The sequence below is a fragment of the Sorex fumeus genome, unplaced genomic scaffold, assembly GCF_029834395.1.
Source record: "Sorex fumeus unplaced genomic scaffold, SorFum_2.1 ptg000047l, whole genome shotgun sequence".
Taxonomy (NCBI): domain Eukaryota; kingdom Metazoa; phylum Chordata; class Mammalia; order Eulipotyphla; family Soricidae; genus Sorex; species Sorex fumeus.
In genome coordinates this window covers 12,288,275-12,311,384 of record NW_026606104.1, presented here as the reverse complement: position 1 = coordinate 12,311,384, position 23,110 = coordinate 12,288,275, and the positions used below count along the sequence as shown (strand labels likewise).

At 37.2% G+C, this 23,110-nt stretch overlaps 1 protein-coding gene across 2 annotated transcripts in view; it reads left to right on the top strand.

The window, feature by feature from the left end:
- The window catches only part of PKN2 (protein kinase N2), a 120,429-nt gene that overhangs the window by 55,261 nt on the left and 42,058 nt on the right, over positions 1-23,110 (top strand). For both annotated transcript variants that reach the window (XM_056123176.1, XM_056123175.1), the window contains exons 3-8: positions 946-1,100; positions 8,747-8,864; positions 9,273-9,418; positions 9,509-9,722; positions 16,789-16,974; positions 18,790-18,899. In XM_056123176.1, the coding sequence (XP_055979151.1) occupies positions 946-1,100; positions 8,747-8,864; positions 9,273-9,418; positions 9,509-9,722; positions 16,789-16,974; positions 18,790-18,899 (929 nt within the window). The remainder of the gene's footprint in view (positions 1-945; positions 1,101-8,746; positions 8,865-9,272; positions 9,419-9,508; positions 9,723-16,788; positions 16,975-18,789; positions 18,900-23,110) is intronic.

Here is a 23,110-nt window from a genome sequence, read left to right as displayed (position 1 = left end):
GATGTGTCCAGGAATATGTTCACTCATATGTGAGGCTCGGCCGGAGCATGTGGAGAGCGGCCTGGAGGGGCTGGGTCTCTTGGGATGGGGAGGGAGTAACTGGTAGTAGAAAACAAAATATGAAGGATTTTGTGCGTATGTCTAGGTTATTTTGATTAGTACTAGATTTGTATTTGGAATACCCTTAATTCTGTTTACAAAGAATTGCCTTAGTGAAATTTGCATACAATTGAATAATCTATTTCTGACCAGTGAGGGTATTAGGAGGAAATTTAGTTTAATCACTAATTAGATTGCTTTAATTTAATTGGGAAAACTTTAGATGGTGACCTAATTCAGCTTTAGGCTCATTAATTTAATCATTTCTAGATAAAAACTCTACCTTCATATTTTCTTGACTTCTTTTTTTAAGAGATTCTGTTTATGGGACTTGAATTCATTTTAAATCCTATAGCACGGGGCTGGAGCACAGCAGGGAGAGAGTTTGCCTTGCACACGGCCGACCTGGGTTCGATTCCCAGCATCCCATGTGGTCCCCCAAGCACCGCCAGGAGTAATTCCTGAGTGCATGAGCCAGGAGTTAACTCTTTGCATCGCTGGGTGTGACCCAAAAAGGGAAAAAAAAAATCCTGTAGCACAGCGGGTAGGGCGTTTGCCTTGCACGCAGCTGACCCATGTTCCATTCCTCTGTCCCTCTCAGAGAGCCCGGCAAGCTACCAAAAGTATCCCGCCCGCACAGCAAAGCCTGGCAAGCTCTCTGTGATGCATATCCCAAAAACAGTAACAGCAAGTCTCACAATGGAGACGTTACTGGTCCTGCTCGAGTAAATCAATGAACAACAAGAGGACAGTGCTACAATGCTACAATTCTCTATTTGAACATTTTAATTTCTCTTGTTTAATAGCAATTGGTCTTAGTAAGCAATTTTAATATACTGTTTACAGATTGCCCAAGGACTCCAGATACTCCAAGTAGTGACCCTCGTTGTTCTACTAGCAATAATAGGTTGATGGCCTTACAAAAACAATTGGATATAGAACTTAAAGTAAAACAAGGTGCAGAGAACATGATACAGATGTACTCAAATGGGTCTTCAAAGGTAAGTACAATAATAAACTTAAGTGTATACTCAGTTTACATTTTTTGCAGATTCTATATGTGTGAATTTGTCCACGTGGTGTTTGTTTCCCCACATTACTACTTGTGCTTTTACAGTCATTTTTCAACACACACATATACACAATAAAAGTGAAATTTGAGTTACCTGATTAGCATGTTCATAGCTACACTGAACAAGGTGATGATGCTTCTGTCTTTTTTAAGCTCTCTTATTGTAAACTTCTTAGTCTAACAGTAGTGCTTTTTTTTGAGGGGAGGGGTGGCTTTGTAGGTCACACACAGCAATGCTCAGGGGTTACTTTTTACTCTGCACTCAGAAATCACTCCAGGCGGTGCTCAGGGGACCATATGGGATGCCGGGGATTGAACCCAGGTCGACTGGATGCAAGGCAAACGTCCTACCCACTGTTCTATTGCTCCGGCCCCAATAGTAGTGCTTTTTACCCCTTTTTATTACTTTTGCTGATTTTGCTGTTTAAACAATGTGATGTGAAAGTATCTACAATCACACAAATTGGGAACAATTGACTTTTAAAGTAATGTATGAAAAAATTCTTATCAGTATCAGTAAATTTTTATCTGAATAAGAGATGAGAAACTATCGATATTTGTGATTTTTCTGAAAATCTACAAGTATTTTATGAATAAAAATTTTATTTAAAAAGCATTCTCATGAATATTTCATCATCATACAATGTGTTTAAGAAAGGTCAAAAAAGACAGGACATGAGGACCTTACGGTTTGTTTGAAAAAATTCTGTTGGATTGTTGAGGACTCTGGTTGTGGACATAATGCCTAATTGAAAATCACTGTTATGAAGAGCAAGGTTAATAATGGCATTGTGTCCTTATTCTGAGATATAATGTGGAAAGGAAATGTTGGGAACCACCAAACCAGATTATTATGAATGTACTTTCTCATCTAGGTTTTTAAAGCTTTTAATTTCCAAAAAGTCTTAGGAAAGTAATTTATTATAAAGTATATATTTGTTCTCTCAACATTTATTTTAAAATTTCTTGCCTTTATAAATGTCTTTTTATAATCGAATAAATATTAAATTCAGTATATTAATATTCAGTATTTTATTTCCTGTTTCTCTTTAGGGTTAAGGAAAATTTGAAATAGGGGAGACTGACAGGAAACTTGTCCTTGATATTATGCATCTTACTCCTGTATCCAAATGAAACTTGGGGGTATACTACAAAGAAACTCATTAAGATTTTTTTCTCCAGTTATTTCTTTTATATTGTTTTTATTTGGTTTTGGGCCACACCCATTGGTGTTCAAGGCTTATTCCTGGCTCTACACTAAAAAATCTCTCCTTAGGGGACCATACTATATGCCAGGAATTGAACCCTGTTTGTTTGTGTGCAAGTTAAATGCGCTACCTGCTGTAATATCAGCTCCAGCCTGATTAGTTTTATTTTATGGGCAGGCGTGGGACAGTGTGGGCACCAGCGATTCTTGGCCAAGCAGGTTTGTGGTTCAATTTAATGGCCTGATTCTGCTGTGCTGCTCTGGGCCTCTAAACTTTTGAAAAAATATTAATTATATATTATGCTCAAAATATTTTATTTTAGTAGTTTATCATTGGCTTATGATTCTAGAGAATTTTAAGGGTTCAACCTTATACTTGTGTATGTGTTTAAGGCTTAGCACACCATCATCAGAGTTCTGATGCTATCTCCTCACCAGGAAGGCTTCATTCCCTCCAGTTCCCTTCTCACTAACCCAGCATATTTTCACTGGATCTTGAAATTAACTTTTTAAAGTACCATGGTTTACGATACTGTTAATGACAGGGTTTCACGCATAACACAATCCCTCACCACATCCTCCCCCAAAGTGTTCACATCCCACATATGTGATCATTTTGTGTCTGTCCCCCTCTTCCTATCTTCACTCAGCATGATTGTCCCCAGCTCCCTCCACATAGCAGCAAATTACATGATTCCATCCTTTCTTATAGCCAAGTAGTATTCCATTGTGTATATGTGCCATAGTTTCTTTATTTAGTCATTTGTTCTTGTATACTTGGGTTGTTTCCAGATTTTGGCTGTTGTGAACAGTGCTACAATGAACCTAGGAGCACAGATGTCTTTTCAAAATACTTTTTTTTTCCCCCACTCTATGGTGTAGATGTAGAAAGTGGAATTGCTGGGTCATAAGGGAGCTCATGAATAAGCTGTTGTTGTTTGATGAATTTTAAAAGTATTTTAAGAGAAATTATACTTTTTTTAATATGTTACTTGTATTTAAATGAGATAGTAAAATGGGCTGGAGTGATAGCACAGCGGTAGGGCATTGGCCTTGCTCGCAGCCAGCCTGGCTGAGCTAGGTTCGATTCCTCCGCCCCTCTCGGAGAGCCTGGCAAGCTACCAAAAGTCTTCAGTATGCCAAACAGAGTAACAAGAAGTCTCCTAATGGAGACGTTACTGGGCCCGCTCAAGCAAATCGATGAAAAACGGGAGGACAGTGTTTGTTTGACAGTAAAGTGGTCATTTTAGTATTGACCGAAATTTTTTTTGTGGTTAGTTTTTTGTTTTTAACTAGTGCTCTTTGGATCTGAATTTTAAAGGCAAGGTGTTCGTGATTGTGCCATGTCAAGCCTAGTGTTTGGCAGTTTAAGCCAGCTCTATGTTAGGCTAATATAATCTAGGATTAATGAGTTTAATTCACAGATTCATGAGCCCTGTGAAGTTACAGGAAAAGTGAATGTGAATATTGATAAAGGGGGAAATAAAGGGGTGAGATCTTGCTCCACATTCTTCTTTCTGCTTTTGTTTAGGGCCCACAGCTGGTGGTGTCAGGGCTTATTCTTGGCTCTGTCCTCAGGGATCCCTTCTGGCAGGACTCAAGGGTCCATATGCAGTTCAGGGATTGAATCCATATCAACTGCATACAAGGCAAGCACCTCACCTCACTGTACTGTATTTTTGGCACCATTTCACTATATTCTTAAAATAGGCTGTAACTGCCTACCCTTGCCCAAAATTGTACAGGGTTATTTATTGGCATACTAAAAATAAAACATTTCACAATGATCACAGGTTCACAATGATAAGTCTATAAAGAGCCTGCGAAGAAAATAGATAATTTCCAATAACCTTTGTCTTGAATTTGGAGATTCATTATTTTGATGGGGTCACAGATGCCATGCACTACCTTTTTCCTGGTCCCCAACAGCACCCTGAGATTGAGAAATCTTGTATTGTTTTTTCCCCTTAACTGGCTCCTCATTTTAGATTCGGGAGAAAGGAACTTTACATGGAGTCTTAGATTATCAACTTCAGTAGCCATTTTCAGAGAAAAGTCATTCCCTGATAGGAGGGGGAAAAATACCTGAAAACCAGGAAGATGCCTTTTATTTGGAAAAAAATCCTCCAGGTATTTCGAGCAGGTGTTTTTTTCACTCCCTACTGGTAGAATTTTTAGTAGATAAGGTATAGTGAGACGTAAGGTACAGCATAAGTGAATGGCAAACTAGATTACTGTGGACAAAATTTAGTGGTTGAGATTCTATCTTAAACGATAAATGAAACTACTGAAAGACTTTTAGCAGAGAAAATAGACAGTCAGATTTGAAGGTTAGAAATTTGACATCCATCTTCCTCAGTTGTAAAGAATTCATCAGAAAGGGTTGAATCTTACAGATAGCAAGTTTAAGTTTCACGTTTATAGTAGTGCGTGGTTAAGGTTGCTGCTTCTTTCATATTGTTACAGTAATGAAAGCAAAAGACAGAGTCAAGCTACTTAGGTAGGATAATACTTGGTGCCTAGAGAGAAGGAAGAAGGCCGAATTGCTGATGCTGCTTACATTGTATGGATAGATTGGTGAATGGAAATATCCTTAATAATGAGAGATAATAATGAGAGCTAGGGCTGGAGCGATAGCACAGCGGGTAGGGCGTTTGCTTTGCATGCAGCCAACATGGCCGACCCGAGTTCGATTCCTCCGCCCCTCTCGGAGAGCCTGGCAAGCTACCGAAAGTATCTCGCCCACACGGCAGAGCCCGGCAAGCTCCCCGTGACGTATTCGATATGCCAAACACAGTAACAACAAAGTCTCCAATGGAGACGTTACTGGGCCCACTCGAGCAAATCGGTGATCAACGGGAGGGCCTTTACTTTTAATGAGAGATAATTCACTTTGGGAAGCAAATTTAGGAAGACAGAAAAATCACACAGTGATTTTTGTAGTCAACTTCAAATCTCTGTTTACTGGGTTCTATGTTTACATTGTGCTAGGATGTGTTACAGCCAGAGTTGTCTGTGTCTCTTCTCCCAAGGACTTTTATGGCTTTCTCTCTCACTTTATTCAAATCTCAATTCAGATGCTCCTATCTTTGCAAGTTCTTCACTGCTATCCCATGAAAATAACAACCCTGTTATTCGCCCTATCCCATTTCTCTACCTTACCACTCTCTGAAATGATTATTTATAAAATACATTTCTTTATTGTTGATTCTCAGCATTAGAATGTAAATACCATGACAAAGCAGCTCAGTGGTTTTCAGAATAATTTCTGAGAGTTTGATAAGACATGCTGAAGAAATTTTTTTAACAATGTTTCTAAGTTGAACTGGTTCACACATGTTTTCCATTCTAGAGACCTGTTTCAGTTCCTGGTGTAGCCCAATTTCCTAAGACTTTTCATGTTATTTCCTTGAAAATATCCTTTATACCAAACTTAGCTTTGTGGTTAGCTCGTAAATTTTTTCTGAGTTCCCTCGTTTAAAATTTTATGCCATTTTATTTTGAATTTTTTAATTTGGCTCTCTTTAACATTTGGACCACTTTATCTCTTCAACAAACTAAATTTCATAGGGTAGCATCAGCACTGAATAATTGTATTTTCACTGGCTTTGATATTTCATGTATCCAAATTGAGGCATAGTCGCCCACTGTAACATGTAAAACATTTTTTTTTTTTTTAGTACTCTCAGTGTTGCTCAAGGATTATTATCGTGTCTATGCTTAGTGCTCACCACTCCTGGCAGGGGACCATGTGTGCATTGGAGATCAGACCAGGGTTGGCCACATGAAAGGCAAGCACCTCTATAGTCTCTGGCCCAACAAAAGGTTTCACGGTCACGGTCCTCCCGTTCATCGATTTGCTCAAGCGGGCCCAGTAATGTCTCCATCATGAGACTTGTTGTTACTGTGTTTAGCATATCGAAATCATCACGGGTAGCTTGCCAGGCTCTGCCGTGCGGGCGAGATAACTCTCGGTAGCTTGCCCAGCTCTCCGAGAGGGGCAGAGAAATTGAACTCGGGTCAGCCATGTTGACCGCTTGTAAGGCAAACGCCCTACTGCTGTGCTATCGCTCCAGCCCATTTTATATAATAAACTATATAATTTAAAAATAAAAAAATTTTATTTATAAAGTGCTGTGATATTATATAGTCCAAATATCTCCATTGTACATTGCTAATTACTAATTATCAACTTCTAATTCATTGGGTTGAGCTATCTGAAATTTCCAGATTTCAGTTCAAAATTAGAGTGTGGCTTTTCGTATGGTTCAACCAAACATACATTTTTTAAAATGTTTCCCAAGACGTAGTATAAAAGCCAGTAGTGTTTCTCTCTCCAATGTCTTGGGGAACATTTAAATGCCAATCATGTGCATGATTATATAATTTTAGTATTATCTTGATACATAAACTTGTTTTAGAGGATAATATCCATATTTACATAATATCTGCCAAAAAATCAAAATCTTGCAGAAGAGGGTAACTTTCCCCAATTAATATATGATTGAAAAACAAATTTGTTGCTATTAAAGACACTCTGATTTGACTTCAAGGAAGTAGAAAAGTTATTTCAATTCTCTAGTTAGATAATTCTTAGAAAATAAGAGATTACATTTTAAATTTGGAGGGTAAACAGATGTAATCATAAAAGAATATACATACAATCAACCACCAAGTTCAAGCTGGTGTTCTTGTTGGTGAAGCATTATTCCAAAATATCCTGTGTGCTACTTTGTTTTATAGAGGAGATTTATATTTAAAGGACTATTTGAACCCAATTCTTTGGAGGTATGAAATCTACTTTTATTAAATAGAGAATGAATTCTAACTAAAAGCTCTTCTTAAATGACTGGCCTTGGTAACAGAGAATGAATGAATGAAGCATTCATAGTTCCTAATTGCTCTTTCTTCCGCTGTGTATTAACTTACTTTGATATTTAATGTATTTCAACTCACTTCTTTCATAATATAATGGCTACACTGTCTCACCACTTATATCTCCATCTTCTTTATTCAGTGTCATTGTATACTGAGCTTATTGATTACTTTTATCTCATTTATTTATTAATTTAAGTTAGTCTATAATCTTCTGACATACACAACAAAAGATTGATATATGTTATTTCCAAGTTATAATTGATTATCCTTGCTGGTTTTCATGCCTTCTCACATGGTGCTTATTTTCATTTACCTTTCTTCTGTGTGTGAATTGAAGTCTACTGCAGATGGCAAGACATCAGAAGTTCTCTCTCACAAGCACGTGGCCTTGGCCAAAAATGAAGGAAAGCCAAAGGGACAGAGAGCTGTTGGGCTATGGCCCAGTGACAGATTACAGAACAGCCAGCCCCAGCAAGGGGACAAAGTTTCCAGCTGCAAGTCTGAGACCAGGAACACAGACATTAGACAGAGGATAGCAGGAATAGGACCAGGCCACCATACACTGGAGGTGTGTAGACAGGCCAGGAACAGGACCAGAATGTTATCATCTGGACAAGGGACCCAGATGCATCTCCCTAAGCTATACAATAAACTTTTAACCTAATGGTGGGGAAGAAATTGACATTGACAACTGCTGGACTTCAGGAGACTGGCAAAAGTTTATTCACAATTTCTTTTTCCTAGGTTTATTGAATTTTTTTTTAAGCATTCAAAGCTTTACACTCTTAGTGACAAATGTTTGCTATTTTCTTTATCAGAATCTAATGAAACATACTGTCTGTGATTTGCTGTTGGCCCATTTGTATGACATTCCCTGAAAATTTAAATGAAATAATATAGGAAAGGAAGGGATTATCTAAAGTTGATCAGTGAGTCCTCTATTACTTCATACAGTGCTCTTATGTGAGAGTTACTGACCATGGGGTAGGAAAATTATTTACATTTTGTGTAAAGCAAAGAGAAAATTAAACAGGAATTTGGGTGCTTTTTGTATTTTTTTTTTAAGTAATAAAATTCACTTGCTTTCTCTCAACTTGTGTTAACTACCAGTTTCCCCCCACTATCCAAAAGAATGTTTTTGTATGTTACAATATGGTAGTTTATTTCTTGGATCTGGGACTGCACAAAGAGTTAATGGCTATAGCATTTCCAGACCCTCAAAATAATCTATCAAATCATATTAAATAGGAACATTCAACCCTTAGATAGCAGGAACAACTTGTAATGTCATGGGATTTGTTTTTATTGGGTTTCTTTTTTGGTCCATCATTTTTATTATTTTTAAAAATAAAAATATCTACAAGAATATATTTTATATTGTTTTTTCACACTTCAGACTTATACTTGTTATTATTTGATCTTATTTAGAAGCTATGAAAATATGCTATTTGTTTCTTTTATCTGTTTACCTGAAACTTCTTTTCCAATAGGATCGGAAACTCCATGGAACAGCTCAGCAACTACTCCAAGATAGCAAAACAAAAATAGAAGTCATACGAATGCAGATTCTTCAGGCGGTCCAGACCAACGAATTGGCTTTTGATAATGGTGATGAAATAGAAATAAATTGTCATTGTTCTTAATGTGGACATTTGATGCTAAATAAATTTTATGTAAGAAAGAAGCAATAGTATAAACTTATGCAGGAAACATCACTTTTTAAATTTTTATTTAGTTTTTAATCTGAGTTTTGAGGTTTATAATGGATGGGTATAAAGTCAGTGTTGTATCTATGAAGTATTTATTGACTTAAATAAGCCCTTTAATATAAGATTTATCTTTCTTGAGATTCAATCACTACAAATAGAAAATCACATGGATTAAAAAAGGTAAAGGCCCTCCCGTTGATCGTCGATTTGCTCGAGCGGGCCCAGTAACGTCTCCATTGGAGACTTTGTTGTTACTGTGTCTGGCATATCGAATACTCAATTAATATTTTTTTGCTCTCTCTTCTAGCAAAGCCTGTCATAAGTCCTCTTGAACTTCGGATGGAAGAGTTGAGGCATCATTTTAGGATAGAGTTTGCAGTGGCAGAAGGTGCAAAGAATGTAATGAAATTGCTTGGCTCAGGAAAAGTAACAGACAGAAAAGCGCTTTCAGAAGTAATTTCAAATAAACCTTTAATTTAACAAGTACATCTTTATAGGAATGTAATTATTTAAATGACAGTAATTGTCTTTTCCATGTTCAAGGCTCAAGCAAGATTCAATGAATCAAGTCAAAAATTAGATCTTTTAAAGTATTCCTTGGAGCAAAGACTAAATGAACTTCCCAAGAATCACCCTAAGAGCAGTGTTATTATTGAGGAGCTTTCACTTGTTGCATCGCCCACACTGAGTCCACGTCAAAGTATGATATCAACACAAAATCAGTATAGTACATTATCTAAACCAGCAGCATTAACAGGTATGAAACATGTAGCTTCTGACTTTCTTGTATTCATTTTAGCCGGCATCTTGATCTGGTTTCTTTCATTTTAAAAGTGCACATAGTTTCTAAAATATTTTTGTAAGATAAACATAATAAAATTTATTATTTTAACCCTTCCATTTCCCCTCTCTCTTAGTCCCTGGCATCCAGCGTTGGTTTTATGTCTCTTTAGAGATTAATCTAGATAGTTCCTATAAATGAACTTAATTAGCTCATGGCTTTTCATATCATGCTTCTTATATTTAGTTACTATTGTCAAGATATGTTTGTTGCTCTTATAACATGAATTAACACTTCTTTCTTTATGACATGATATTCCATTGTTTAAATATATATCAAATTTTGTTGCAGTACTCATCAATTGATGGTTATTGTATTTTTTTTTCAGTATTTGACTATTAATAGTGTTGCTACTATGAACATTTATGTGCAGGTTTCTGAATACTTGTTTTCAGTTTTGTTATATTCAGTTGTGAGGGTTGTATAACTCAGACTATCATTCTGCTAAGGACAAGATACATTCTGAGATATATGTATGGGACAATTTTATTGTTATGGAATGTTGGTATATTCTTTCTGTATAGCCTAAGTGTGTAATGGGCTATATTATCTAGCCCATTACACACCTAGGCTATATAGAAAAAAAACTATGCCTTTTTTTGCTGTCTTTGACTAAAACATTGTTATGTGTCATATGGCTATATAATTACAAAATTGTAAGGTATTTTAACTTTCTGTTTTTGAGGAGATATCAGACTTTTTCCAAATACCTACATCATGTGTTTCTAATAGAAATGTATAAGGGTTCCAATTTCTCCATATACTCACCAACACATTATTTTCCAGTTTTTTATTATTACTATCCTGGTGTGTCTGTGACTGAAAGTGGTATAGTTATGTCTCAAATTATTTTTTTAGAACTGCCCATTTTTACTTTCTGTAATATTTTCTGTTTAGGGATATAGCTTAGTGTTGATTGCTTTGTATGTATGAGACCCAGGATTCAGTCTAGGCACTGCAAAAATAGAACAAAGGACCAAAGAGATAGTAATGAGGTTATGGGATTTGCCTTGCATGTGGCTGTGGCCGTGACAGTAGTTCAAATCAATGGTTCAAGTTCCAGCACTATATAAGGTCTCCCAAGCATCATCAGGTATGGCCCAAAAGGAAATCTAAAAGGGTCCCTTTTTCATTCAAGTTGTCTTTATAATTTAATGTTTGGTTAAGAGGCCACACCTGGCTGTGCTCAGGGCTTCTGGCTCTGCACTCTGAGATTACTCCTGGAGGGATTCCAGGGACTGTACAGGGTGCTAGGTATTAAACCCGGTTAACTGCATGCAAGGCAAATGCAGTACCCACTGTACTAATCTCTCCAGCCCTAAATATCTATTTTTTTGGCTGAAATTTTATTTTATTTATTTTTCCAACACCCATCCCTTCACCATTTCAATCACCAATGTCCCCAGTTTCCCTCCCAACCCCCACTCCCTGCCTGCGCCTGCTTCTGTGGCAGTTACTCCCTCTCCCCTCCTCTCTTCTCCTCTCCCCCCCTCTCCTCTCCTCCCCTCCCCTCTCTTCTTCCCCCACTCCCCTTGAGTCTGGCAAATGGTTTATCGATTGTTTATTTTTCTTTTTCAAAGAACCAGCTCTTGGTTTTATTGATCATTGGATTCTTTTTGGGATTCCAGCGCATTATTTTCTGCTCTAAGTTTTATTGTTTCCTTCCTCCTGCCTGGTTTGGCCTCCTTTTGTTGGTCATTTTTTTTTAAGATTTTAAGCTGTGAAGTCAAACTACGTGGGCTCTTTCTTCCTTCCTGATGTATGCTTGCAATGCTATAAACTTTTCTCTTAACACTTCTTTTGCTGGGGCTGGAGCGATAGCACAGTAATTAGGGCATTTGTCTTGCACGCAGCCAACCCGGGTTCAATTCCCAGCATCCCATATGGTCCCCCGAGCACCACCAGGAGTAATTCCTGAGTGCAGAGCCAGGAGTAATCCCTGTGTATCACCCGGTGTAACCTAAAAAAGCAAAAAAAAAAAAAAAGGTGTTTTTGCTGTATCCCATAAATTCTGATAGCTCGTGTCCTCACTCATTTGTTTCCAGGAATCTTGATTTCCTCTCTAACCCACTGGTGATTTTTCAGTAGTGAGCTATTCGGTTTCTAGGTGTTTGATTTGATTCTCCATTACTGTATGTGATTAACTTCTATTTTCAGTGTCTCATGGCCTGAAAAAATGGTATAGTTTCTATCCTCTTAATTTTATGGAGGTAGGTTTTGTAGCCCAGCATGTGGTATATCTTAGAGGATGTCCCACATGCACTTTCAGAATGGGCAGGCCACCAGTTAATTTCCCTACCATATCTTATTTGGGGAAAGACATCCATCAACACTGTCCTCCCCCAACCCGCACCGATCCCTTCCAGGCACTGAGTTGGGGGATACTGATGATGTATTAGAAAGATCCGCCTCCAGGATACCATAGGCACCATGGGGAAACTGCAGAAAAGCACCATGAGGGGTAGATGAAGATAGGAGCTCTGAAGCCTCAACAAGGAATACCCACATACATAGTCTCTGATAAAGAATTCGGAGACGAAATAGTGAAGGTGTTTAATGAGCTCAGAGAAACAATGGAACAGACATCCAATAAAATACAGGAGGAAATGAGAAAAAATAAGAAAATTACAACAGAAATGGCATTAATTAAAAATTAATTCAGTAGATGAAATGAAAAACATTATGGGTGCCCTTAACAGTAGAGTAACAGCAGCTGAAGACAGAATCAGTGAGCTTGAGGATGAGATGCAGAAAACCTCCAGGAAACAGCAAAGGATAGAGAAAGTCCTCAAAATAACTCAAGGCCAAAGCAAAAAACTATGGGATGAGTTAAAGAAGAACAACGTAAGACTCATCAGAATCCCAGAGACACAGGGAGGCAACTCCAATTAGGTAATAACAGTAACGGTATAAGACTGTTATACTGGGGCTGGAGTGATAGCACAGCAGGTAGGGCGTTTGTCTTGCACATGGCCGATCTGGGTTCGATTCCCAGCATCCCATATGGTCCCCTTTGCACCGTCATGAGTCATTCCTGAGTGCAGTGCCAGGAGTAACCCCTGTGCATCACCGGGTATGACCCCCCCCCCAAAAAAAAAGACTGTTAAAAAAAAATTGCTAAAAAATTCCCAGAGCTGGAGAACACAGTCATCAAAGAAGCCCAAAGGGTACCAGCTAAGGAAGCCTGCCTCATGAGCAAAGGGGAGAAGGCAGCTGGAATAGAGAAGGGATCAATAAGAAAAAGATGGCTGGAGGAATCGGTTGGGATGGGAGATGTGTGCAGAAAGTAGATAAAGGACCAAACATGATAAACTCTCAGGGTCTGTATTGCAAACCATAATGCCCAAAAGTAGAGAGAGATTATGGGGAATCATGTCTGCCATGGAGGCAGAGGGAGGGTGGAAAAGAGGGTTTATACTGGGGATATTAGTGGTGGGGAATGTGCACTGGTGGAGGGATTGGTGTTTGATCATTGTGTGATTGTAACCCAAACATGAAAGCTTATAACTATCTCACGGTGATTCAATAAAATTAATTTTTTAAAAAAAGGAGTATCAGCTAAAAGAGACCCTAAACAAAGACTCCAAGACACATTCTAGTCAGAATGATGAACAGCATAGCTAGAGATACAATATTGAAAGCATCAAGATCAAAGAAGGAAATTGCATACAAAGGGCATACCTTACACTTAGAGCAGACCTACCGAATGAAACCCTCTGGAACCAAGGAAAGTGGTGGGATGTAGTTAAAAAACTTAACAAAATGGGGCTTCACCAAGAATACTCCTCCCAGCTAGACTCATTCAGATTTGAAGGAATGATGCACAAATTAATGGATAAACAACAGGTCAGGAACTTTATAAACTCAAAACCAATCTTAAAAGACAAACTCAAGGGGCAATTGTAAGTCAAGACAAACCCCTCAAACCCAGCAATCCCTATAGAAAGATGACACATACCTCCATGACAATAATCTCTCTCAGTGCCAAGAGTCCAAATGCAGGATGACAAAATGAACTAATTGGATTTAAAAAATTGAACTCAAGATTCTCCTGTCTACAGGAAACACATTTGAATAGTCGGAGCAAACACTGACTCAAAATGAAAGGCTGGGAAACAATTCTTTAGCAAGCAACTCAGTAAAAACCGGGATGGCCATACTAGTATTCTGCAACATAGATTTTAGGCTGAAAAAAGTTACAAGAGACAGTGAAGGTGATTTCTTAATAATTAAGGGATACACATAAATCTGGAAGAAATTATACTCTGAAATGTATATGCCCCCAATGAGGGACCAGCAAAATACTTAATACAGCTGCTAATAGACTTCAAGGAGGACAGTGGTAGCAACACAATAGTAGTTGAAGACTTCAACACTGCCTTGTCACCCCTTGATAAACCAAGGAGACTAAAACTCAGCAAGGAAATACTGACTTTGAAAGATGAAATGGAAGGGAGGGGGCTAGTAGATACATACATGGATGAATTTCATTCCCCAAAAGCCAAATATACATTCTTCTCCAGTACCTATTAAAGTTTCTTTGTAACTACATCTTGTATAATTCCTACCTTGTATCCTCTATCACAATAAAATGGTTAGCGGTCACTTTTTAATGTCTTTGCCTTATTCTCTATCTTATTACTGTATGTACCTCTTTTTTTTTTAACTCAAAACTGGAATATAAACTTGAGGAACAAATACTTTTATCTACTGACATGAAATCTTAGTCTGTACCTTGGTTTCTTTATACATTCAGCAGATGCATAGTAAATATTTGATGATTAGGTAGGATCTGGAGCAAAAATAGCACTGGTATTAATTAACAAAGGATTAAATATGGTGAGGGATTAGTATAGCTAAGTAATGTAGGCATTTACTGACCTGAGGTTCTCACCACATGCTTTTGTCTCATTTAGATGCTGATTACTTTTGTGGTGGTGAGATTACCATCCTGAAATTTTCAAATTTGTTCCTACTTTGATTTAAGTTATAATTATATTTTTTTATTTACATGTTGAAACATGGCTTTTTTTTTTTAATGTAGGTGTACTGCTATTTATTTGTATTGGTTTTTTTAAAAGATTTCCTCAAAATTAAAAAGTGGTATTCAGCTGTATCAAGATGAAACACTAAATTAATAAGATGGATATAGAATTGTTTTCCCACAAAGTTTTTTAAAAAGCATTTACTTGTTCTAATGGAATTCATATCTACTGTTCATGAATAAAAACATTTACTTATTGGATTTGCTTATTCCATAAATTTCATATTGTGGGCTATAAAGGGGGAAAATGTAATTTTAAACTATTTCTAATATAGATATGTGAAATTGCAGTTGCATCACCTCATAAAAGAAAGAAACTTTTAGATGCTTAATAATGATCTTTTAAGTCCCTCCAGGTTTTTTGGTTGTTTTTTTTTTTTTTTTTTTTGCTGAATGAAAGCAGGTGTTGAGCATTGTCATCTCCTAATATATTGAGATTACTAAAATATTTAATAAGCTACCAGGGTTTGAAGTGGTAGCCAGATGTTTTCAGATTCCCCAGGATGACTTTCATGGCTGAGCATTTACAGTAGAAATGAACTAAGTTTGTCACTTTTACAGCTAAAAGCAAATAAAATGCACAAACCCAAGTTGTTTTCTTTTTAACTAAAACAAAGCTATTATATGTAATCTGCCTTACCACTTTATAATAGAAGGTATGATTTTTGTAAAAGGTAAAGGCCCTCCCGTTGATCGTCCATTTGCTCGAGCGGGCCCAGTAACGTCTCCATTGGAGACTTTGTTGTTACTGTGATTTTTGTAGCCTAGGAAAATATAAAATTTTTCCATGTGTCTTTAGAAACTTTATTGAGATACCAGTTTTATGCTGTAGAATTCACCCATTTTAAGTCTTTTATGATTTTTTTAGTAAATATAGGTACTTGTGCCACCATTTCAATCTGTTCAGTTTTTAGAGTTTTATTTAGGTAAAATTGATAGACAATAAATGACACATCAAATGTGTATCTTTTGAGAAGATTTGTAGTTTATTTAAAGTTAAGCAGCCATCATAAATATATTAACATTGATACATTAATATGTTCATCCCACCACTAAATGCATCCTCATGTGCCTCTATGAAATTTTTCTTACCTGCTTTCTCATACTCTCCTTCCTCACAAGCAACTGACCTATTTGATTAGATGTTAATTTGCATTTTGTTGAAACTTATTTAAATGTAATTCTACCATATGCATTTTGTGGGGGGGGGTTGTATGTGAATGTAATTTGAACTTCTTGAGTCAAAATCATTTTGATATTTAGCTATATTCTCTCTTTTCAGTACTTTCAATTTTCAGTAGGACTCATTTGTATTTATTGTTTGTACCTCTCACCTCTTTATCCATAATTTTGTAAACGTTCCATCTAATTATAAAAATAAGTATTTATATAAATGCAAGAAGTTTGTATAACTTGTTCTTTGCCCTACACACAGCTTTTGGGGGAGGTACTTGGACTGGAGCGATAGCACAGTGGGTAGGGTGTTTGCCTTGCACATGGCCAACCTGGCTGACCCAAGTTCAATTCCTCCGCCCCTCTCAGAGAGCCCAGCAAGCTACCGAGAATATCTCGCCCACATGGCAAAGCCTGGCAAGCTACCCGTGATGTATTTGATATGCCAAACATAGTAACAACAAGTCTCACAGTGGAGATGTGACCCCCTGGTCACATCTGGACCCCCTCGAGCAAATCCATGAACAACAGGAGGACAGTGCTGCAGTGCTACTTGATCTTTCTATAAAATGTCCACAGTTGTCTTAATGAGGAATTTTCAGTAGTCTTCTCTAATTAAAATAGGAGAAATGTTTCCTCTCAGAACTACCAGAAGAAATTTTGTAAACTGATCTTTGCAGAATTATTTTTGTCCACTCTTTCCAAATAGGTGAGAACGACATTGTTTAATATATTAAGAATTGATTTTTTTTTGTATGCTATCAGGTACTTTGGAAGTTCGTCTTATGGGCTGCCAAGATATACTGGAAAACGTCCCTGGACGGTCAAAAGCAGCATCAGTTGCACTACCTGGCTGGAGTCCAAGTGAAACCAGATCATCTTTCATGAGCAGAACAAGCAAAAGTAAAAGTGGAAGTAGTCGAAATCTCCTAAAAACGGATGACTTATCCAGTTCAGTAACTAAATTCTTTTTAATCATATACAAATTGAGGGGCTTTGCAGAGATTGTAGCAATAGTAGAGAGGGACAGAGTCAGAATTGGATAGAAAAAAATGAAAATTATGACTTTCATAATTTGATTTAAAAATATTAAAAATTTGAGTCTATTTTAATCTCTGGTACCACGTGGTCCCCTGAGCATTGTACCAGGTATATCCCCTAAGAACCACCAGGTGTGGTTTCAAAATCTTCCACAAAGTAAAGTATTAAAAGCAAAAGTGACAGGGGGGGGGAAAAAGCAATAAAAACTCAAAAACAGGGGGCTGGAGTGCTAGCACAGCAGGTATGGCATCTGCCTTGCACGCAGCCAACCCAGGTTCGATTCCCAGCATGCCATATGGTCCCCTGAGCACCGCCAGGAGTAATTCCTGAGTGCAAAGCCAGGAGTAACCCCTGAGCATCGTCGGGTGTGACCCAAAAAGCAAACAAAACAAAAACTAAAAAAACAGTAGGCAAATTGAAAGACTTTTAGCATTTATTTTGGAGGGATATGAAGGGGATCGCTTTTTATGCTGACTTGAAAGGGTGCAGAGGCTATGAAACTTAAAAGATCACAATTTGATTTAGCAGTATAATGGCTCTTCTGAATGAATATTGAAATTTTGATAACTATGTTCACTAGGATTAGTAGCCCAGTGTTTTAAAAACAAACTGAAATAGGGGAAGAGGGGGAGTATTAAGAGTAAAGCACATGGGACCGAAGCAATAGCACAACGGGTAGTGCATTTGCCTTGTATGCGATCAACCTGGGTTCGATCCTTGACATCCCATATGGTCCCCCAAGCACCGCCAGGAGTAATTTCTGAGTGCAGACCCAGAAGTAACCCCTGAACATTGCCGGGTGTGAGCCAAAAAGCAAAAAAAAAAAAGTTCATGACATACTTTGGAGACATTCTTAGTGTGATTATAAACCATGATATGAATGTATAGGCAAGAAAGGCACATGACAGCTCAACCTGGATAGATTAAAAGAGCAATTCGTATTTCTGTTTTTTCTGTGTACAGCATGAGCCTTTTAAGAAAAATTGGAAAACAGTGATTTTTTATTCTTTTTAATTTTTTGATTATTGTGGTTAAGATGCATGTTTAAAATGTAGTCTTGACTTAGAGTGTTGATGTATTGTTTCCGCAACTCACCACCACCATAAGGTAAAAGGTAAAGGCCCTCCCATTGATCATCGATTTGCTCGAGCGGGCCTAGTAACGTCTCCACTGGAGACTTTGTTGTTACTGTGTTTGGCATATCGAATACGTCACGGGGAGCTTGCCAGGCTCTGCCGTTCGGGAGAGATACTCTCGGTAGCTTGCCGGGCTCTCCGAGAGGGGCGGAGGAATCGAACTCGGATTGGCCATGTTGGCTGCATGCAAGGCAAACGCCCTGCCGCTGTGCTATCGCTCCAGCCCGCCACCATAAAAAACTTTTTTAAAGGTAACTGGCTATTTAGCAATATTGAAGGACAAAAACTGAATACTGTTGATATACAAACATACACACATACATTGTGGCAAAGAACTGTGGATCAGGTGTTAGTGCTTTTAGTTATATTCTAATATGAATGATACTATGTGGTCTCATGAAACAGGATAATTTGAAAAGATCTCATGGGACTGTGTATATGTAAAAAACTAGCCATCATGATTCAAATGCTTCAGTTTGATTTAGAATTATTTTTCAAAAATACAAGAATTTAATTACTATTAAACAGTGGAGCTTGTATTTTAAAGATTTCTAAATACTTAAACAAACTTTTTAATTATAATTAACAGGTGATGTCTGTGCAGTTTTGAAGTTAGATAATACTGTGGTTGGTCAAACTAGTTGGAAACCTATTTCCAATCAGTCATGGGACCAGAAGTTTACACTGGAACTAGACAGGGTAAGACCAGATTCTTTTACTTGGGTTTTCATAACAAATGATTCCTTTCATATAGAAAATTCCTTTTCATAAGACCTTAAGAAATGTTATTCATTACAGAATAAAAGAACTTACTTTTGACATTTCTCATCTATTGATAGAGGTGATTATCACATTGCCTTGTTAGCAAAATGTGGTTTATATTAAACTGGAAGACCAACAACCAGATAAGATCTAATGTTGAAATATATTTGTTTATATAGAGAAATAAATATATCTCTAATCACTAAGGTGATTCTTCTGACTTACCATTTCTATGTTATCTTATCAAACTTGGGTTGAAGTAGACATATGATTCTCAGTCACCAAGTCCTCCAAGTGTCTCACTGGCTTTCATGAATTGTGTGAATGGCAGGAATTCAATCTGTATCTCTTAAGACCCAGTAGAAGGGCCAGAGAAATAGGACAGGTATTAGTGTGCTTGGTTTGTATGTGACCAATCCGGATTGAATCCTGGCACCATATATAATCCTCCAAGTTTTGCCAGGAGTGCTCCCTGAGCACAGAGCCTGTAGTAAGCACCAAATACTGCAGGGTATGGCCCAAAAACTAAAGAAAATAATAAAATGAAAAGTAAAGCCCAGCAATTAATTTGGTTCATAGTAGACTCAGTCTGATAATAATTTTATTATTTATATCTTAACCTGTCCATTGAAGGTGTGGAAAAAATGATAAAATTATAATTTTGTGTAAAATTAAAATACTGTCTTATTATCATCTAGTATCTAAATTGTTAGTACATTTTATTTCAAAATTAAGTTAATGAATAGATTTATAGTCTTAATGGTGGTGTGAAATAGCAATTATTATTCTAGCCTCATTTTTTTCTTTTTTTTTTTAGATACTAGGAATGAAACCCAAGCCCTTATATATTATATATACAGGTCAAGTGCCCCCTTCTAGCCTCAACTTTAAAATGTTTCCCCAATTTATTTTTTTCTGTTCTCACAGCTAACATCCTAATTTATGACCTTATGTTTTTTATCGTTTAAATTCTGACTGCCACTTAAATGTTAAGTGTGCTTAAATAAAATACTTAACCTTTCATGTGTGCCAATTTCTATATCTTGAATAGTGTGTATCATACTGAGATATGTGAGTATTATTATAGACATGTAAAACTCAGTGTGAGTTTTAAGAAAAATTTTACTATATTTAAATGTTGGCTGTTTCTGAGTACAACACTGATCATCAGAGAAAACTTTTGTTTTTAGAACATACCTGGCAATGCTCGGGGGTTACCCCTGGCTCTGCACTCAGTAATTACTCATGGCAGTACATAGGGGACCAAATGGGAGCCAGGGATCAAACCCGGGTCAACCGCTTGCAAGGCAAGTGCCTTACCCACTGTAGTATCTCTCTGGCCCTCAGAGATAATTTTAGCATCTAGGTTTAGGATTATTTATGAAAATTTATTATTTGCTTTATTTACTTACCACTCATTCATACTTAATGAATTTCAGGCACTTCTAAATAGTAATTGCTTTCCATTATATAATTTATCCAAACATAACTTTATTTTGATTTTTTTAGTTAAAAATGGATTGCCCAGGAGACATTATAGAGGTTTGTCCCTGATCCCTGTACACGGCTTATGCCTTACCCTGATTCAGTCAGTCACCACATTGCCCCCCACAGTGTGTGAAATAGTCCCCTAAACCATAGGGCCCAAGCAGCACTGTGTACTTGAGCCTTGACATTGAAGTCTCAGGCCCAGTTAGCCAGAATCACCAGGAAACTTTAAGGAAATTCTTCTATCGGTAAAAGGTTACTGTTATGCAATCTTTTAAAATGTATATATAACTGAACTATTACTAGTATCAGGTATATAACATAATGATGTTTATATTTGTATATATATGTTGCAAAATGCTTGTCACCAAAAAATCTGGTTAACATCTATCCTCATACTATTTTTTCTTGTGATGAAAATCTTGAGATCTTAGATTTCTTGACTCATATTTTCTCTTTGGGTAGCAGGAAGATTAGCTTTGTTCCATGTTGTAAATTAGCTAGTTTATATAAGTAGGCCTGTACAACTTAAGTCAGGCCTACCAGAAAGGTAAATGCACTTAAAGTTGTTAATTTATATAAACAGTTTTTATGTTTTGTTATATTTTCTTCTTTATAAACTAAATTTAGAATGCATGTATAACTATAAAATATTTCAAACTCCTCTTTTTAATGTTAATTTACTATAACATTCACTTTAAAAACAAACTGGCTTCATTATCTTACTAGCCATTTGTTCAACAAATTGCAAAACTTTAGTACGATCATTTGTTTCACTATCTAAAATGGGGCTACATTAACACACAGGACTGGTTAAGATGAGTAACTGAGGTAGTGTATGCCTTATATTTTAGCCACTATGACATTAACATAGGCTTTGATGTGTGGCTGTTAATTTTAATATAATGGCAGACCCCTCGGAGAGCCCAGCAAGGTACCAAGAGTATCCTGCCCACACGGCAAAGCCTGGCTAGGTACCCGTGACTTATTGGATATGCCAAACACAGTAACAAGTCTCACAATATTACTGGGCCCATTCAAGCAAATAGATGAACAACAGAGGACACTGACAGTGAAAGAACTTGTTAGATAATAGGGAATTCATTGTTTGAGTGTCATTTTCTTTCTTTGCAGAATCTAGAGTAATTTTGAGATTTCTTTTTTCTTTTTTGGCATTGCTGGGGAATTATAAGGTTTTGTTTATTTTTTGCTTTATGGGCCACACCCAGTGGTACACAAGGCTTACTCCTGACTCTGCATTCAGGGATTCACTTTTGCTGGATCTGAGGGACCATATTGGGTGCTGGGGATCTAATCCAGGTTGGCCACATGCAAGGCAAGTGCCCTGCCAACTGTTCCTTTGCTCTGACCTAACATTTTTTGGATCAGAATGAAACTTAGAATGTTGTTGAAAATGGCCGGTCAGAAAATTTTCTTTGTAACCAAATTACTATGTTTTGTATTTCAAATGGAATTAAAAAGTAATTATTTTTTTTCATTATTTCATATCCAAGGAAATTTAAAATGAGTATAATTGCATATTAATACATTTCATAACTTCTAATAGATCTTTGTTGTCCTTCTAAATGAGTACTCTTCCCCCTGGTAGTAATTTATTTGCATGAATTAGATGACATAGAGGAGAAAATAGTAGAAGATGATGACAACTTCAAAGAGAAGGGAGCACCAAGTAAAGGGTCTTGAGAGGATCCTCCCACGATGAGAGATGCATGCTGAAAGTAGACTATAGGCCAAACATGATTGCCACTCAATGCCTCTTTTGCAAACCACAGCACCCAAAAGAGAGAGAGAACAAAAGGGAATGCCCTGCCACAGAGGTGGGGTGAAATGGGAGGATGGGGGGGGGAGATACTGGGATTATTGGTGATGGGAATGGGTACTGGTGGAGGGTATTCGATCATTGTATAACTGAAACCCAAGCACAAAAATTTGTAAGTCTACAACTGTACCTCATGGTATTTCATTAATAAAAATTTATTTTTTAAAAAAGAGAACTTCAAAGAGAAAAAATAGTTTAAAATTGATGTCAGAGACCAGAGAAATAGTAAAGAGGGTAGTGCAGAAGGCACTTGCTTGCTTTGCACAGGCCATCCCAGGTTCGACCTCAGGCATCTCAGATGGTCCCTTGAAACCCACCAGGAGGGTTCATTGAATGCAAAGTCAGGAGTAATCCTGAGTCCCATTCCCCACGTCCAAAAAAAAAAAAAAAAAAAAAAACCAACTTGGGACCAGAAAAGAAGTTCAGTGGTAGAACACATGCTTCAGATTTCTGAGCCACTTGCCCTGAAAAGGTTATAAAATTACCTCATCTGAAACTTAGAAAACCAGAAAGAATGGTCATTGTTGGCTAGTTATTTTTTTATTTAAAATTTTGACCCGAAAGTTTTTTTTTTTCTTTTTGGATCACATCCGACAATGCACAGGGGTTATTCCTGGCTCTTGCACTCGGGAATTACTCCTGGCAGTGCTTGGGGGACCATATGGGATGCTGGGAATCGAACCTGGGTCGGCCGTGTGTAAGGCAAACACCCTACCCACTGTACTATCACTCCAGCCCCTGACCTCATTTTTATTTCCCTTGACAATTTTATTTCCCTTGACAATTCTTCTAACTTTGGAGTAACACTCTCACCAGACAT